Source organism: Hyperolius riggenbachi, chromosome 3 (assembly GCF_040937935.1).
Source record: "Hyperolius riggenbachi isolate aHypRig1 chromosome 3, aHypRig1.pri, whole genome shotgun sequence".
Taxonomy (NCBI): domain Eukaryota; kingdom Metazoa; phylum Chordata; class Amphibia; order Anura; family Hyperoliidae; genus Hyperolius; species Hyperolius riggenbachi.
The window spans coordinates 444,265,174-444,285,550 of NC_090648.1; the positions used below are offsets into that span (position 1 = coordinate 444,265,174).

Below are 20,377 nucleotides of genomic sequence, written 5' to 3' on the forward strand. Positions count from 1 at the left end.
AGTAATTACTGACTGGACTAAAAACTCTTCTGTAACACGTGTTTTTATACCTCCTAACTTTTTGAGATAAGAAAGAGGGAAGCTTTAAGAACCACCCCTGCCACACTCTAATCACGCCCCTGCCACACCCCTAACCACGCCCCCGCAACACCCCCTAATCACGCCCCTGCAACACCCCTAATCACGCTCCTGCCACACCCCTACTCAGTCCTACCAGAAAGAATTGAGAAATAAAAGAAATATAAAAAGTTTGAAAATTCAGACTGGTCCTCTCTGTCATCATCAGTTCGCCTTCATTTTTTTTCCTAAAATATGTGTTTTAATGGTTACAAAAGGGCAAGCAATTAACAGTACAAAGACAATCAGCATATATCACATAAATGTCAATCACAAATGGAGGCTAGAGAAAAAACAAAAGCTTAGTTCTCCTTCATTTTGAAATTAAAAAATAAGAAATATATCAATTTAAATGATGGAAATACAATTTAGAATATATTAAACCCAAAATGAACACAGAACTTCCTCTCTGCTCTAAAAGGGAAGCAACAGCATAATACACTTTAAAGAAAACATTTAAAGAAAACATTTATCTTGCAATAAATCTGGCATGTGTCTACTTCCTGCTTTCATGGAAGCAGACATAGGGTTAACATCCTGTGTTTACAAATTAGCTGCTCTGCCGAGGCAGCCAGCTGACACAGCAGAGAGGTCAAATGAGAATTGTGATTAGTCACAGATGAGGGGGAATTAGTCAGGCTAAACTCTCTAAATACATACAGGGTGCATTTCTCTCTGTTTTCCTTCTGTCCTGTGCAAGAGTTCAGGTCCACTGTTACTTGACTGTACTGAATAAAGATGAGATATTTGTCACGTTTGCCCTTGAAGTCAAGGAGAGGTTTCCTGCACTGGAGACACAACTGTAGAGACATCCCAGGAGGCTGCATCACATGCTTCCCGCCTGTAGACCTTTTGCTTTATACACCATGGATTACGCTAGATAATTCTAACAACTAACACTATGGTAGCTGAGGAAGCTATATTATCCGATAGACAGTATATGTGTTCTCCTTGTGTCCGTGTTCCATTTATTTAAAGGACAATAAATGAGGAAGCTTGAAAGGAAATGCAGTCTAATTGACCTGTTTAATTATTAAAGCAGCATGGTCACTTCATCAATACTTCATCAATGGGCAAAGCCTTGCTGCATTGAAGAGGCAGTGTGTTTACATGCAGCAAGACTCCTGTACAAGGGAAGATCTGCAAGGCTCAGTATGTCACAAGCCCTGTGACTCCAGTCACAATGACTCAGCGCTCAGAGGGCCGTACTGGCCAACATCTTGGGCTTCATTAATAAGAAGCAATGAACTGTGAACACATGGCCACCTTACTGTTCTCCAGTTTTAAATATATAATTGGGGAATGGTGGAGCAGAGCTGCTTTTCTCAACCTTTTTACTTTGGATGAGAGGAGACCTTCAAATCATTTTTGTATTTCGGGGAACCACTGAATTAGCAGGGAGAGTGGAGATTTAAAAGTGGGTGTGGCTTAACAGTATTTTTCATTGTAACAGCCTCCGATACTGATGTATTAGACAGGCCACGGACCAGCGGGCACTCTGTATTCCCCCTCCATAAAAGTCTACTGTCAGAGAGGGTAGCAGCTGATTTGTCACAAAGGAAACAGCTCATCTATTCTGTGGATGGCTGCTCTGTGCTGCCTGAAGGTGCAGTAGCTCTAAATACACTCTACGATTGCACACCTGGACCTTCACCCCCAGGGGATTTTGGACAATGGGCTTCCGGCCAGGGGAGTTTCTAGGATAAATTGCAACCAGGGCGAGGGTGTAAAAATGATGTCCCCTTTAACCACTTAAGGACCACAGGCTTTATCCTCCCTAGTGACCAGGCTATTTTTTACAAATTAGGCCACTGCAGCTGTAAGGCCTCGCTGCAGGGCCCTACAACCTACCACACAAGTGTTTCCCCCTTTTCTGCCCACTAACAGAGAGTTCTGTTGGTGGGCTCTGATCGCTCCCACAATGTTTGTTATTTGTTTATTTTTTTAAATAAATGTCCCTATTTTTTTTTTACCTCCCTCCCTCCCCCCGCCAGCCAATCACAGCGATCGGCTGTCATAGGCATCAGCCTATGACAGCCAATCACTTCTGTGCCTCCCAGGGAGACAGCTGTGTCACACGGCTGTCCCCAGTACAACGCTGCTGTAGATTGCAGCGCTGTACAGTGTAAATAGACGGTGGCTTCACCATCTTACAGTCTCCTAGAGGCGATTGGCGCGCAATCTCCTGCAAAACCCCGCCCCAGGACTTCACACCAATTAGCGTTGAGCGGTCCTGGGGCTGCCGCCGCATCCACGGCAATTGGCATGGGACGGTCGTCTAGCAGTTAACCCCCCGTGGACTCGCGAACCCTTACTCTTAATGTCAGTCACAGGTCACAAGTAGATCTACCTACATACTAGTGACCAGCCGCTCATCCAGGAGGAAGCGGGGACCAGGAAAACACACAGGCGAAAAGCCTGGAAAGCTGACTCCTCCATGGGTGCCGCGCACTGACAGCCTGCAGTACCGCTACAGGACATCAGGTGTCATCACGGGGGGGTGATGTGATGATAACTTGACGTTGGACTCAGGCAGCCCAGGAGGAGTCAAGGAAGGTGATTGCGCTGGTAATCTTCTTTCTTCTTCCATTTGGCTGCACCACGCATGACCAGCTTCCTAGTGGTTATGTCCTTCTGCCTGCACCCCTCTTCTTCTACTTACCAGTCTGCGCCCAGGGTGGTCGCCCTGCCGCACTGCCCAAGAAACGGCCCTGCTTCCGGCATTGCTTCATCTACCACTTCCGCTTGTACAATGTTACTAAACCTATTCGGTTGGTGGCATGAATAGTGTTTCCCGCTAAGCAATTCAAAAGTAGGTGACACCGCTCAAACCGCGTACATACCCTGGAGGTGCAGGAAAAGGCCTCTTCTGGGGGTAACAAACACAGACTGTCAGAACAAATCCGCAACTCTCCAAAGGCTCCAATAAAACTTCCATTTTTATTTGTAAGCAAAACAGGACAGACCAAATGGCTTCCGCGTTTTAGACAACTGTGTCCTTACTCATAGCCTGCACAGATATGAACAGACAACTTAGATACACAAGTAAAAACCCCACCCACAGGAAATTAGCCCTTCCTGAAACAATGTCCTTCTTCACAGATCATGTCCCTTAGTCCTTTGCAAAAGCCTAGGGACAAAAAGCTCATCCGCCAAGCTTTTAGATTGCCCTCTGATGTATTTATACATTTTAATTAGATCTCCTCTAAGGCGTCTTTTCTCTAGACTAAATAAGCCCAGTTTTTCTAACCTTTCCTGGTAAGTGAGACCTTCCATCCCTCTAATCAATTTAATTGCTCTTTTCTGCACATGCTAAAAAAATGCAATATCTTTCCTGTAATGCTGTGCCCAGAACTGAATTCCATATTCCAGACGTGGCCTTACTAGAGAGTTAAAAGGGCAATATTATGCTAGCTAGTTTTTTTATTTCCCCTTTAATGCATTGCAAAATGTTATTTGCCTTAGCTACAGTGGCTTGGCATTGAATACAAATATTTAACTTGTTGTCAATCAGTACTCCTAAGTCCTTCTCCAAGTTTGATGTCCCCTCTGTATCCCATTTATTTTGTATGGGGTTAGACCATTAGTACGATCAAAATGCATGACTTTACATTTTTCAACATTTAATTTTATCTGCCATTTATGTGCCCATATAGCAATCCTGTCCAGATCCTTTTGCAATATGTCAATATACAGTATTCCTGAAAGTTGATGATTCTGCACAATTTTGTATCATCTGCAAAAATATCAACATTGCTTTCTACTTCATCTACTAGGTTATAAATATATAAGTTGAAGAGTGCTGGACCCAGTACTGACCCCTGTGGGACTCCAATGCTAACAGTCACCCATTTTGAATATGAACCATTGACCTCAACTCTTTGCTTTCTGTCTATTAGCCAGTTCCCTGTCCATGCACACAGACTTTTCTCCAGTCCTTTTATCCTCAGCTTTTGTACCAGACTGTTGTGGGGAGCAGTATTGAAGGTCTTTGCAAAGTCCAAGTTTATCACACCTACAGCATTCCCGATATCCACACTAGCGTTTACCACCTCATAAAAGCTGAGCATATTACTCAAACAGGACCTGTCCTTAGTAAACCCATGCTGATGCTGAGAAATAAGATTATTCTCTGCTGTCTTGTTAAGTATCTCTTGGATGTAAGTATTCTTTCAACCCATATAACTATGTAAGTATGTAAACCCTCAAATAGTTTGCACACAACTGACGTTAAGCTTACAGGTCTATATTTTCCCAGATCGATTTTTTGCCCTTCTTAAATAATGGGAAAATGTGGGCTGTACTCCAGTCTATTGAAACTCTGCCAGTTAAAATAGAATGTGCATCTATACCAATACTATATACTAGATGTGCATACATACTAACTAGAGATAACTTTTCTGTGTATTAGTATACAGATACCGTATATACTCGCATACAAGCTGAATTTTGACCCCCAAAAAGGGGGTCAAAAGTTGGGGGGTCGGCTTGTATGCGAGTCTTTTTTACTGGTGGTTGGTGGTCCGCGCTCCCCCCTCCCCGCTCCCCCCGCGGCCGCCGCTGCTATTACCTGCTTTAGGCAGCGGCTTCCTCTAATCCGGGTTCCGATTTCGGACAGAAATCGATCGTTCTGTCAGCAGTGCTGGTGCTGTGACGATGCAGGGGGCAGGAAAGAGCGGGTCCCCTGGTAACGGCGATACACATCGCCGTTACAGGAAGCCGCGCTCTTTCCTGCCCCCTGCATCATCACAGCAGCAGCGCCGGGCGCGCTGCTGTGATCACTTATACGGAACATGAGACGGGGACCCGGATTAGAGGAATCCTAAGCAGCTAATAGCAGCGGGGGGAGCGGGGAGGGGGGAGCGGGGAGGGGAGAACCACCGACCACTACTGGGCACTACACTAGCTATACTGGACACTACCTACCTATACTGGACACTATACTGGCTGTACTGGGCACTATACTAGCTAAACTGGGCACTTTACTAGCTATACTGGGCACTATACTAGCTATACTAGGCACTTTACTAGCTATACTGGGCACTATACTAGCTATACTGGGGCACTATACTAGCTATACTGGGCACTATACATTACTAGCTATACTGAGCACTATGCTAGCTATACTGAGGCACTATACTAGCTATACTGGGGCACTATACTAGCTATACTGAGCACTATACTAGCTATACTGGGGCACTATACTAGCTATACTGGGCACTATGCTAGCTATACTGGGCACTATACTAGCTAAACTGGGCACTTTACTAGCTATACTGGGCACTATACTAGCTATACTGGGGCACTATACTAGCTATACTGGGCACTATACTAGCTATACTGAGCACTATGCTAGCTATACTGGGGCACTATACTAGCTATACTGGGGCACTATACTAGCTATACTGAGCACTATACTAGCTATACTGGGGCGCTATACTAGCTATACTGGGCACTATGCTAGCTATACTGGGCACTATGCTAGCTATACTGGGCACTATGCTAGCTATACTGGTCACTATACTAGCTATACTGGGCACTATACTAGCTATACTGGGCGCTATACTAGCTATACTGGACACTACCTACCTATACTGGGCACTATACTAGCTATACTGGGCACTTTACTAGCTAAACTGGGCACTATACTAGCTATACTGGGACACACTGGGGGGATCACGCGGCCTGCACCAGTCCAGCATTTCCTACCCCCGGCTTATATGGGGGTCAATCATTTTTCCCTGGTTTTTCAGAGAAAAGTTGGGGGGTCGGCTTATATGCGGGTCGGCATATATGCGAGTATATACGGTATGCACATCTAAAGTGATACAGAAAATCCATTTTGAATGTCACCTTCTCCTGCTCTGCCGTTCTGAAGTCCCGCCTCCAGAGTATCGGATCAAATGGAGTGAGAAGCAGGGCAGTCTGGCTCTCCCTATTGGCTGTATTGCTCTCCTTGTTGGCTGTCTGTTACATCCGTCAACTTTTACTGCATGGATATTGTGAGTTACTGACCGGTTAGAGTTGGATATTGTCACAGGAGCCCTAGTGGCTGACCGCACTTAGCCTCCTAAACGGTGCCAGCGCACAGATCGTGCGAACTCTGGTCGCAGTCAATGCGCAGGAACCGTTAAGAATTAGCCGCAGACAACTCAGAAGGGAGCCTGTGAGACACGGGTGATTACAACTTCACCCACTGGTTCAGAGTAAACTGCCACCACCGCGGTTACCATGGGACCGTGGAGCCCACTAACTGACTGACTAGTCCTGCGAATAAAACGGTTAAACACACGGTATTCTGTCTAGCCAACAACAAACAAACAGTAGCGTATCTTCAGAGACCCGGGATCAGTTCTGTGTGTGCTGATAAGCAGGGTAGCGGACAGTGAATGACTTGGAGAAAGTCGTTTATTCACACAATATAAATAATTAGTATATACAGACAATTATTAAAATCAACAATTATTAAAACAGTAATAGCCAGTATAAAAAATAAAAGAAGGGAGAAAAATACTTAGTTCCTGGAAAGATGTCCTTTTTGTGGGAAAAACAGAGTTCTGGGTTTCAATCAAAGTTCAGAGTTCAGACCAGGTGGATGCCAGCATATCCTCAAGCTGGCACCGATGAGTTCAAGATGTTTTCAGGGTGGAGGACACTGAGTTTGGGTCCTCTGCCATTCTTATGCCCCTGATTCAGTAGGAGGGAGTGAGGGCGGGGAGCCACACACCCCCTTAGAAGATGAGATGAGCCCTCCCCTTGTCCTGGGGACTAGAAATCATATCTACCCATATATGGGCTCTATCTCACAGAACCGTACAGGTCAGGGCAGATTTATTAACATTTTCAGGTCTGTCTCGATTTACCCAGCGCCCTGATACCAGACATGAGGGGTGGGACCCCTGTGGTATCATCAGGGCACTTTCAAACTGCCTAACTGGCAGTCCTTACCTCAGAATGTTCTGAAACTTCCTCAGAACCAGCACCGGGGCTCATGCTACACTTCCCCCACGTTTGGCGAAGCTGCCATCTCAGGAACCCCAGAAATATGACAGATCTGGGAAGTTATGGATATGCTATGCGACTCAGGTTATTCCCAGGCAAAGGCTCTTTGAAGTTTGGGGCAGCCAGCTAGGTGTCACCTCCCCTGCTGGGAGGGAGCCAGCGGGTCTGGTTTTTCCCCCAACTAGATTGCTTCTGCCATGGTGCTTGTCACCTTATACCTGATGGATGGGCCATCAGCACAGCTTGAAGCCAGGGACTCTCCGGGGCAGATTAGGCTCAGGCTCATTAGCATATCAAAAGAGCCATCCAGCATTTAGGCTGGTGCTCTCTCTCTGCTGAGAACAGACTGCAGCTGCCCCTACACACTCAACTCAGATTCTATCGATCTGAAGCGCAATCGATGCAGGGAATCGAGTGCGATCGCTTTTTCTTCACGGGCGGTTACAGGACGCGCCTGCGGCCCCGCAACCGTCCGTGACAGATATAAATACTGAACACTTTTACTTGATTTAGCAAATGCTTTAATCTTCGTGAATTGCAATTTCTTGACACTTCTAGAGGTATTTACAGAACAAGTTGGTAATTTTACTTTAGGTTTAGTGAATGGGAATTTGGAAAGGTGATTTGTAAAATCAGCTGTTTTCTGCATTACCGCATTCAGGGCCAATGAGTGAAGAGGACACAGAGCAACCAAGGAACTACTTTTGAAACTCACACTCCACCAATTTACATCTCACAAGGGAAGGGAAAATGCCAAGGAAACTCTACAAGGTCCTGACAGAACTCTGGGGTCCACAGAGCCCTGGTTTAGAAAGCCTGGTGTAAAGGATAGCATTCTCGCCTTGCAGCGCTTGGTCCCGTATGTCAGTAATAATCACTGTTTCTGTCTTTACCAGATCTCCACCCCTATTACACATTTTGGAGAAACCTGATCTGGAAAGGAATGAGAGGCTTCTTCCACTCTTATTGAAAGAGGCTTTAGAAGGGAACACATTCACTGTGCTGCTGGCCTGTATCGATACTGAAGGTAAAGGTGGCCAAAGGAACCTCCTTCAACATCACAGAGAATAAATAATGCTATATTTAATCGTAGCAGACTGCTAGGCTTCCTCTTGCTCTGTTCTGGAGTCTGGCTGTACACCTCCAGTTAGACCTTGCAATGGTAGCATTAGTGGCCATCCACTTAATACACCCCTTCTATAAGGAGGGAAGATTAGTGGCTGTATATAAAGGTTAGCCAGGTAGGTGCCCCCAATCGGTAGCCAGCCTGCTCCCACCTTCCTCCCCGTGGCCGCGGCTCCTTACCTTTTAAATGAGTCGGCGGCCGCCTCCTCTATTAGAGTTCCAGGTTCTCTCTGGCTAATAGACCTCAGATCAGCGCGACCCACAGCACTGCTTTGAAGAGGAAGCAGGAGAGCAGCTCTCGTAGTGTAGCATATACAGGAAGTAAGTGCTTCCTGTATATTGCCATTACTAGGGGAACCGCTCTCCTGCTTCCTCTTCACAGCAGCACTGTGGGTCGCCGCTGACTGACGTCTATTAGCCAGGGGAGGACCAGTGACTCTCATAGAGGAGGCAGCCACCAACTCACAAGGCTGTGGGGAGTAGGGTGGGATGCCGCTTCCGCCACACTGACGCCTAATACCATGGCATCATGGGCGGCCCAGCGCTGTGTATGGTCTTCCCATAAGGCTTTATGGAAGAAGGAGTAGTGGCTGTACTGTCAATTCCAATTTTAAGGAAAAGTGAGAGTAAGTTCTCCCTTTCCATAACAACTGTGGAGAGGATTATTGGCTGTACTTTCAATGCCACCCTCCATCATGACCTCTTGGATGGAGGTTTAGTTAGTAGCTGTACCGGCCAGGCCGGATTTGCACTTTCCAGCACCCAAGGCCGGCTAAAACCAACCCTCCCATATCATGAACCTATCCTGCCATTATCATCAAATGTTCTCTTTGCTGTGTGGATGTACAACTGCAATCTCACTATCACGGATTCAGTTGCTAATCCTCGTAGCTTTTAGCAGTCCCTGTACCTTTATCACTTGTGAGGTTTTGCAAAATGTTGCCACCTAATTGCAGGCAAGTTTTAATAGTTTCATACTAGGTTTGCGGGATTTATTATTCTCTCTTAAGTTGTCTCTAGAAATGGAGAACCTTTGTAAATCATACCGTGTATGTAAACTGTAGAAAGTGAAGACCGGCACCATCCAGTTGAATGGATAAAAGACACTGAACACATAGTACGACGTTTCAGAGGAACGTCCTCCTTTTTCAAGCTTGAGTCAGTGTCTAAGACCTTGTATGTAAGTAAGTATGTAATTGTCCTGATTGCAAGGCCTTAAAACTATTAACGTTCTCTTATGTTTTCAGAATTGTCTGGAAAGGAGATAGTATCTGCGCTGTCAGTTGCTGATCGAGTTAGAGGACTATCAAAAAAGGTTTCGGCAAACAGCTGGGACCCTGAGGAAGCTGCTCGCAAGCTGAGAGGACAAATTAAGAATCAGCGATCCAAACTCTTGTCTGACAACACACTGGAAGAGAGTGCGGTGAGGCAGCTAGCAGAAACTGTGAAGGAACTTCAGGTGAGGGACATACTCAGGAGTATAACTGGCCTACACACTCAATGACCTACTGATATGGCGTAAGATAGCTTTAATAATTCACTATACAGGATCTTCTAAAAAAATTAGCATATTGTGATAAAGTTCATTATTTTCTGTAATGTACTGATAAACTTTAGACTTTCATATATTTTAGATTCATTACACACAACTGAAGTAGTTCAAAGCATTTTATTGTTTTAATATTGATGATTTTGGCATACAGCTCATGAAAACCCAAAATTCCTATCTCAAAAAATTAGCATATCATAAAAAGGTTCTCTAAACGAGGTATTAACCTAATCATCTGAATCAACTAATTAACTCTAAACACCTGCAAAAGATTCCTAAGGCTTTTAAAAACTCCCAGCCTGGTTCATTACTCAAAACCGCAATCATGGGTAAGACTGCCGACCTGACTGCTGTCCAGATGGCCATCATTGACACCCTCAAGCAAGAGGGTAAGACACAGAAAGAAATTTCTGAACGAATAGGCTGTTCCCAGAGTGCTGTATCAAGGCACCTCAGTGGGAAGTCTGTGGGAAGGAAAAAGTGTGGCAGAAAACGCTGCACAACGAGAAGAGGTGACCGGACTCTGAGGAAGATTGTAGAGATGGACCGATTCCAGACCTTGGGGACCTGTGGAAGCAGTGGACTGAGTCTGGAGTAGAAACATCCAGAGCCACCGTGTACAGGCATGTACAGGAAATGGGCTACAGGTGCCGCATTCCCCAGATAAAGCCACTTTTGAACCAGAAACAGCGGCAGAAACGCCTGATCTGTACTTGACACTGGACTTCAGGCATTTTGGCATTTCCCTCTCCCAAGTCTTTCTCCAGACTCTGGCACCTTGATTTCCGAATGACGTGCAAATGTTGCTTTCATCTGAAAAAAGTACTTTGGTTCACTGAGTAACAGTCCAGTGCTGCTTCTCTGTAGTCCAGGTCAGGCGCTTCTGCCGCTGTTTCTGGTTCAAAAGTGGCTTGACCTGGGGAATGTGGCACTTGTAGCCCATTTCCTGCACAAACCTGTATACGGTGGCTCTGGATGTTTCTACTCCAGACTCAGTCCACTGCTTCCGCAGGTCCCCCAAAGTCTGGAATCGGTCCTTCTCCACAATCTTCCTCAGGGTCCGATCACCTCTTCTCGTTGTGCAGCATTTTCTGCCACACTTTTTCCTTCCCACAGACTTCCCACTGAGGTGCCTTGATACAGCACTCTGGGAACAGCCTATTCGTTCAGAAATTTCTTTCTGTGTCTTACCCTCTTGCTTGAGAGTGTCAATGATGGCCTTCTGGACAGCAGTCAGGTCGGCAGTCTTACCTATGATTGCGGTTTTGAGTAATGAACCAGGCTGGGAGTTTTAAAAGCCTCAGGAATCTTTTGCAGGTGTTTAGAGTTAATTAGTTGATTCAGATGATTAGGTTAATAGCTTGTTTAGAGAACCTTTTCGTGATATGCTAATTTTTTGAGATAGGAATTTTAGGTTTTCATGAGCTGTATGCCAAAATCATCAATATTAAAACAATAAAAGGCTTTGACCTACTTCACTTGTGTGTAATGAATCTAAAATATATGAAAGTCTAATGTTTATCAGTACATTACAAAAAATAATGAACTTTATCACAATATGCTAATTTTTTTAGAAGATCCTGTATATCCCACATTTCCAAATTGTAGAGGCCAACATTGGCCAGGTGTGCTGATCTAAATAAATGAAGTTAAATGAGTAATTGTTGTCTTTCTAAACTGGTAGCTGGGTCCATTAGAGCCCTCAACAGTTCAGTATGCTGCCTTTGTGAAGAGTAGTTTGTGGTGTGGTTGAAGTGAATGAAAGGCCATTGCACTTTTAGGGTGATCTTCGGTCACCCTAATTCCTAATTATTGAAATGTATTTATTAACTGTCAGAATGTTACATAGAGCTGTACATTACATAAAAAATGTAGATTATAAACTTGAGATGAACAATCAAGGAACATGACACTGAACTGGAGGAGAAGAGCACCCTGTGTACTTTAGTCTGGAAATCTAAGTAATGAATTGAACAGTGGTTTGTTGCGCAAAGTTTTTCCATGCAGTTTTTAGCAATTAGGATAAACAACAACGCAAAGGCTAGAAGAAACCCTGTTATACAGTACGGTGTATGTCAGGTGTTGAACTCCATTCCTCTAGGGCAGAGTTCCCTCACCCTGTCCTCAAGGCCCATCAGCAGTACATGTTTTGCAGGAAACCACACACAATCACAGGTGGTGCAATTAGTGTTGCAGCAGAGCTGATTAACTACCTCTGTGGCTTTATACAAAACATGCAGTGTTGGCGGGCCTTGAGGAGAGGGTTGGGGAACACTGCTTCTAGGGTCATATCCATGCCAGTGATTAGGATGGACCAAGAAATTAAGAAAGTTGTTCTATTTGGTAAACCACACCTTTCCTGACTCCAATCAATGTATTTGTGCCGTGAAAACAAATTTATATTCAAGCGAATCACGGCTATTGGAAAAGGGCCTTTAGGGATAAAGGTTCAAAATCCCTGGTGTACGTAATTTAACAGCTACAGGCTGGAAGCAGAAAGACCACATTTCCCATCTGATACAAAATCTTTTTATTTTTTTTATTCTGGATACAAACAGTTTAACAAATAGCCCCAATGTACATGAAGATAAAACAAGCTATAGTATGCATTCAGTTATTTCACATTACCCTTAAAGAGGAACTCCAGTGAAAATAGTGTAATAAAAAAGTGCTTCATTTTTACAATAATTATGTATAAATGATTTAGTCAGTGTTTGCTCATTGTAAAATCTTTCCTCTCCCCGATTTACATTCTGACATTTATTTCATGGTGACATTTTTACTGTGGGCAGGTTATGTAGCTGCTGCTAGATGTTTTGGCCGTTGGAGACAGCTGTAAACAGCTATTTCCTGTCTGTGAACCTTGTTACATTGTGGCAAACTTTCAAAAGTACCGCGGTCCTTAGAGCTTCTTGTGGGAGGGGTTTCAGCACAATATCAGTCATGCAGCGCTCCCTGATGGTCTGTTTGTGAAAAGCAATAGATTTCTCATGTAAAAGGGGGTATCAGCTACTGATTGGGATAAAGTTAAATTCTTGGTTGGAGTTTCTCTTTAAGTCCACACAGGAGGATTTCCATTTAATGTCTCTAGCATTACTGATTGGTCAATGAGAAGGAAATTATTCTGGGTTGATGCAGCATTATGCAAATTTTGTATGCAGCTTGAAAATTAACCAATTTATCCTGCTGAGGTAAAATTTGATTGGTCCATTTTCAAGCTGCATACAAAATGTGCACAATCCTGCATCAACTTGAAATGATTTGCATCTCATTAACCATCCCTATTACTGATATCAGAAGTAGTAATGTGTACTTCCACAGATGCTTCTGCAAAGTCCTGCCACATAGGCACAAAACATAGATCACACACACAAGGAAACTGTCTGTCCCTATGTCATTTAGATAGAAGGTTCTTTTATGTAGGGTTCTTGTTGCCTTATCAATGGAAGTGGACAAGTACATTTGAATTGTCCCTGTTTCAACAAGTTAAGTTTCTTAACTCTAACCAGACACATCCGACTACAGTACTGGGGAGGAGAGAGGGGTGACATTTGACTACAATACTGATGATACGACTGTCAATGGGCTTATATCAGACAATGAGGAAGCTGCATACAGAGAAGAAGTTAGGAACCTGACTGCATGGTGCGACATTAACAACCTGTTATTAAATACAAAGAAGACCAAAGAAATTATTCTGGACTTTAGGACCACCAAAAAGACCACTCACCTACCGCTAATGATCAATGCAGAGGCTGTGGAGAGAGTTTCCAGCTTAAAATTTTTGGGAGTCACCATCGCAGAGAACCTGTCCTGGGCTGACAATGCTTTAGCTCTAAATGGCAAAGTACAACAACGCCTCTACTTTCTGAGAAAACTAAGGAGCACTAACCTCCCACAGAAGCTGCTGGTTAATTTCTACAGATGCACTATAGAAAGCGTTCTGACCAATTGCATGATGGCCTGGTACAACAGCTGCACGAAGGCTACTAGAGAAGCCCTGCAGCGAGTTGATAAAACAGCAGAAGCCATTATTGGCACTGAACTACCATCACTGGAACTTTTGTATAATACTCGCAGCTTGAGAAGGGCAAAAAACATTATCAAGGACAACACTCACCCTGGAAATGCCTTGTTTGAGCTCCTTCCATCAGGTAAACGTTTTAGATCAATCCGCACACACACAAACAGACTGAAAGACAGCTTTTTCCCATCCGCCATAAACTTGATGAACTCTGAATCCTCTCTGAAATAATTAACACTGTGTACAAATTGTTTAAACATCTGTAATACCTGGCATACTTGTATAATTTCTTCTCTTCCTTGGGGGATCATCTGTTTATACGGGAGAGAGGGCCTGTCTAATACTGTATGGGAGAAGGTCTGGCTATTTTACTGGGGGGGCTGCCTAATACTGTATAGGGGCCCAGCTGGCTATTGTACTGGGGAAGGAACCAATACCGGGGGCACATTTACTACCTATATTGGGTGGGCACTGTTCTGAGGGGGGTGCACTGTAGGTTCTCCGCCTCTAGTGCTGAGTATACACCTTACTTTCATTTTGTTACCTTTGTCAATCTTATTAAGAGTTGATTTCAAAAGCAACAGGTTTTGTAATAACTGTTTATCTGAAACATTTAACTCAGCAGGTCAGCTGGGTAGATTCTCGGCAACGATGGTCGCTATCAGCTGCCTTGGTAGAGTTTCATCTAGCCTGTGTACAAGGTGGCAACTCAGCATATGAGGGTTGGTGTCCATAGTATATTGTAGTAGTGAGTCTAGTTATTGAGCAATGGGGAGGAGGATATTGCAATACTTGAAGGGAAACATTGTAGGCAGGGCTGGATTTACCATAAGGCATTGTAGGCGTGGGCCTACAGGCGACTTATGTAGCTGAGGCGGCTCCCCTCTCTTCCCGAATGTCCCCTCTGTCAGCAGAGCTGGAGGGTGATGTCACTCACCACCCGGCTCCAGTCCGGTAGCTGCAGGCTCGTAGTTAGGGGCGGAGTTCTGAGGTGTAATCCGTGCTTCCTGTGAAAGTAATGGTGGCCATACACGGTACAATAAAAACGTTCCATTTTCCCGTTTATTCGATCTAAATGATCGAATTGAATGAAAGTTGAAAATATTTTTTTTTTTTCGATCAAGAAATTCGAACGATTATCCCGTTTTTTTCGGGAAAAATGATCGGACATGCTGGAAAAATCTTTATATTCGATCTAACGGAATAATCGAACTAAATTATCTAATTGAAAAATTGTACCATGTATGGCCACCTTTAGAGTAGCTTGGTGGGCAGTGTAGGTATTGCATCCTCCTCCTTCTGTCCCTGCATCGTTCCAGCTGCAGCACAGATCAGCTGCAGCCACACGCAATGCCATTTTCCACCTGCTCTTCTCATCTTGGTGGGGGCTGGGCTTGAGGCAATGCAAGGTGGTAACTTAGCAGTGTGTAGCTGCATCCCCGATTGTGTGTAGCATATTTTGTACCACCTGGAAGAACTCCTGAAATATAAAAATATGGGAATTGAAAGATTGTTCCTTTAAAAACAAAGTCCTCAGGAGATGGTAAAATGTGAAAATGGATTTTAATTAATCGTTATTGAATCTTTGTAGATGTTCAATATTCAATAAGGCACAGTTCTTTGGTACATCAAAAATCAGTTACAAAAGAAATAAAAACAGAATGAGTAAATTGCAGTATAATCTGTATATGGAGTCTATAGTTTGTAGTATTCTTCTTTGAGCAATATGTATATTTGTTTAAGTGCCTGTCATGTAAAGAAAATGAGTGAATGAATGGGTGTGTATGTGTGTGTGAGAGTGAGTGAGTGACCAACTTGTCCAGACCTTCCTGCTGGTTCTTATACACATCTTAGGTCTCAGTCTTCTACTGCCTTGCCATATGATTGGACCAGCAATGATGCTGCTACATATGGTGTGAAACCCCTTTTGCTAACTCAGGACTAACGTATTTTGAATCTTCTAACACATATGGTCATGTCATGAACGAAGCCTTTCTCTTAGCTTAGAATAACTTAGGGTGGAGTTACACACCGCCTCCAACAACCACCACCTGTCAATCAAAGTCAGGGTGAGAATTCCTGCAACCTGAAACCAGGCTTGCCAGAGATTTATATTTGCACTCCTAATGAGGATGGTCTCGACCTCTGTGACCCCAAACTCCAAAAGGAAAGGACACATGCTAAGCTCAGCTCGGCTAACTACTGAAAAACCAAGTAATATACTGACTGTATATCCATTAACCAATAGTGTATAATTATCACTATATTAAACAACAGCTTTGATATCTCAATCTCATGACATTATATACAAATAACTTAATTCTGTAAATGGCATGGGCCCTTAGCCAAGTGCAGAAATCAAGTCATCAAATATTTTATATCATTTGATTAAAATCTCAAAACATTCAACTTATAACAACTCCCTTTTAGGGACACCCAAACTCTTCCCGAAGCATATTTCATTTGTCACAAAATCCCCCAGGGTGACTAAACCAGCAGACATCCACCATGTAAAATTGGGAAGGCATCCTACCTTAGAATCAGGGCTATAAAAGAGTTAAGGCATTCGGGAACCTTGAGGCCCCTTTCACACTGGGATGTTTTCATTGCGGCGCGTTACCCTTTTTTAACGCAGGGTGACGTTAGGGCAATGAAAATCTATAGGGCCTTTCACACTGGATGCAATACAATGAGCCAGAATCTCTGCCACAAGAGCCATCTGCCACAAGACCATCCGTGCGTCGTCGGGCAACATGCCCGGCGACGTGCGGCGTACCAGAAAACTATGGCGATGCAGCTTTTTTAAAATGTTTTTTTTTGTGCCGGAGTTGCGGCACGCATGCATATTTTTTAAATACACTTCAGTGCATTTCGTATCTCTGCCACAGGAAGTGAGCGCTAGAGAGCACCGCTTCCTGTTTGGCTGTCAGCCAGAAGCAGGATTACTGCGTATTAACCCGGAAATCCCCAAAGGCCGTTTTTAGTGTTGGGGTGCGATCATCTGATCACACCGATACTGTCGGTTTAGTGTGAAAGGGGCCCTAGACAGTAGCTCATATTTATATCATGTTTTCCCCCAGATCTTCAGAGTAAACACAGTAAATGAAGAAACATTATCCTCCCTGGCGGTAAGCCCGAGCTGAGCTCGGGCTATGCCGCGCAGGGGGAGATCTCAGCCCCTGGTGGGGCGATTTTCATTCTATAAATTGCTGTGCGCGCAGCCAGCACTTTGCTAGCCGCGCGCACAGCTTGATCGCCGCCGCTCTGCGGCGATCAGCCGCACTCTGCGGCTGAAGAGGCCCCCCCCCCCCCCGCCAGAGCCCTGCGCTGCCCGGATCAATGAGTTCCGGGCAGCGCTATGGGCTGGATCGGGTGTGCCTGACGTCAGGACGTCGGCTGACGTCCATGACGTCATCCCGATCGTCGCCATGGCGACAGGAGAATCCAAACAGGGGAACGCGTTATATACGCGTTCCCCTGTTTGCTATAGATGCCGGCGACGATCGGACTAGAGGGCCACATGCGCCCTCTAGTGGTGTTTCATGTAGCTACCACTCTGGTAGCTTTACATGAAACATTAAAAAAAAAATAAAAAAAAAATGGAATTCTGCAATTTTTGCAGAAAAAATTAACTGCCAAGGAGGTTATTAGAGGGTGATGGTTTTACAAGAGTTTTGGCCCATAGATTTCCCTTCCAAGTATAGCAATCCATAAATGCATTCTCTATTATGGGCCTGGGCATAAATCATGGGTAGGGGGGCCAGTCGATCCTAAAACTCTAATAATTGTAGCCATATACCTTGAACAAGCATGCAGATCAGATGTTTCTGATAAAAATCTAACAGGATTAGATGCATGCTTGTTTCAGGTGTGTGAGTCAGACACTACTGATGCCTGAAAGATCAGCAGTACTGCCAGGCAACTGGTGTTGTTTAAAAGGTTATAAATATGGCAGCCTCCATATACTGCTCACTTCAGGTATACTTTAAAGTGAGCCAAAAATGGTGAACTGATCAAACCAAAGAGTCATTCATCACTGTGTTAATGCATTAGGGCATTTGGGTGTAAGTGGTCACTTCGGCGCCCAAGTGGCTAGTAGCCAATAGGCTACTATATAGCATTTAAGTATTGTAAACCAATGGCTACAACCATCAGTCATTTGCATGCCGAGGGTTAAACAACATGGATCCATCATGCCTTGTTGGTGGTGGTGTAATGGTATGGGGGATGTTTTCTTGGCACACTTTAGGCCTCTTAGTGCCAATTGGGCATCGTTTAAATGCCACGGGCTACCTGAGCATTGTTTCTGACATGTCCATCCCTTCATGACCACCATGTACCCATCCTCTGATGGCTACTTCCTGCAGCATAATGCACCATGTCACACAGCTCGAATCATTTCAAATTGGTTTCTTGAATATGACAATGAGTTCACAGTACTAAACAGTCACCAGATCTCAACCCAATACAGCATCTTTGGGATGTGATGGAACGGGAGCTTCGTGCCCTGGATGTGCATCCCACAAATTTCCATCAACTGCAAGATGCTATCCTATCAATATGGGCCAACATTTCCAAAGAATGCTTTCAGCACCTTGTTGAATCAATGCCATGTAGAATTAAGGCAATTCTGAAGGCGAAAGGGGGTCAAACACCATATTAGTATGTTGGCCCTAATAATCCTTTAGGTGAGTGTATTTCTTATTTTCAATCTTTAATACGAAGGAAAACGAAACAGGATAGAAAGGACCAGTGTGGCTTGAATTATAAAACAACATATTTTTCTTATGAAATCTTTATGGTATGCATGACTAGGGGTGTGCTGGGGGTGTGATTAGGGGTGTGGCTTAAGTGTCCCTCTTTCTTATCTCAAAAAGTTGGGAGGTATGCCTGTTTCGCTAGGCAGAAACCAAAACACAGGCAAGTGGAGCAGTGATCTGTCACATCCACTTGCTTCAGAGAGAAGAATTATTTAGACAGCAAATGAGCAGTTTGAAGACCGCTTAATTCTCTAAATTGAGTTTAGTGCCCCTTTAAACTGTTTGGCTTGGCTACAGCCTCATCTGACCAGCAGGAAGTACAGCAGGAGTATCCTGAGATTGTGTCTGAGAAGCAAGGAACTGCAAGCAGAGAAATCTCTGTTTGATACTTCTGGGAGTGGGGGAGTATCTTTACATCATTAAAAGCCTCTTTATTATTGTACGCTCCAACATATAACCTCTGTTTTCCCTTTCAGGTCCCTGTAATACAGAGTACTCAGGTTTTAATTAGGGCTATTGTGCATGAGATCCTAAACGGCAGGAACTCTGCTCGGTCCGCTGGCGTCCCTCAGAGAAACACTGTTTTTAGACAAAGGCCATCTAGGTGGATTGCCATGGCAACCATGTTGAAGAGAATAGAACACAGCAAACAAAAATTGCTTTAGTTGAAGGATGTCATCCCACCTCTAGGAGTTAAACAGACTCTGTAACATAGGCTGTCATTCCTTTATACATGCTAATTACTGTATATAGAGCCCCATGCTGTTTAATGGAACAATGGGTGATAAAATTACACGCACATAACATAATGAATGTTTTCGTTGTTGAAGTGTTGTGGGAGATTTCTGCATCTTTACTGTTTGATATGGAAATGTTCCCTTACGTATATCATTTTCACAGTAAAGAAAACCTGTCAAGTACAGACTTTTGTTACACTCTGGAAGTGAAATTTAAACTGTTTAGAATGGTTGTTCTATACTGTCAAGGTAGCCATACATGTAGCGATATGTAGAAGCTTTCCAGAGGCGCCAATAGAATAAAAGTCACTTAAACGAGCTTAAAACCGATGGGGCAGTGGTGGGCCTATCCCATCCATGCAGACAAAGCAAACAAAGGAAGGACTGTGGCATCAACAGTCAAACAACAATGTATTTATACTCCACAGTAAAAATAGGCAACGCGTTTCACGGGCTCAATCCCGCTTCATCAGGCCAATCAAAAAGGAGCATACAGCTTATCAGCATCAAAACCACAGAGGCGCTCAGTGTGGTTTTGATGCTGATAAGCTGTATGCTCCTTTTTGATTGGCCTGATGAAGCGGGATTGAGCCCGTGAAACGCGTTGCCTATTTTTACTGTGGAGTAGAAATAAATTGTTGTTTGACTGTTGATGCCACAGTCCTTCCTTTGTTTGCTTTGTCTGCATGGATGGGATAGGCCCACCACTGCCCCATCGGTTTTAAGCTCGTTTAAGTGACTTTTATTCTATTGGCGCCTCTGGAAAGCTTCTACATATTGCTAAGTCCACCCTTGGTGGAGGGTTGTACCCATCTTCTTCCCATCTACAGAGAGCGAATTTTAATCCTGAGTGGGGTCAGGTTAATCTCCCCACCTGCCTTCACAGTGGTTGCCTAATGGTAACCCTGGTTTGTGAGTATTAAATTGTTATATTACTCATTATTAATTATCATCTATACAATATCACACTATTGGGCTCTTGGTGTCCCCGCTCCCTTTATACATGTAGCGATGATGGGCAGATTCAACCAAGAGACAAATCTTTTTCTGATCGAATCTGATT

General features: G+C 44.1%; 1 protein-coding gene across 2 annotated transcripts in view; it reads left to right on the forward strand.

Moving 5' to 3' along the window:
• The window catches only part of LOC137561652 (chromosome-associated kinesin KIF4), a 58,830-nt gene that overhangs the window by 19,908 nt on the left and 18,545 nt on the right, over positions 1-20,377 (forward strand). For both annotated transcript variants that reach the window (XM_068272966.1, XM_068272965.1), the window contains 2 exons: positions 8,016-8,146; positions 9,492-9,703. In XM_068272966.1, coding sequence (XP_068129067.1) covers positions 8,016-8,146; positions 9,492-9,703 — 343 coding nt within the window. The remainder of the gene's footprint in view (positions 1-8,015; positions 8,147-9,491; positions 9,704-20,377) is intronic.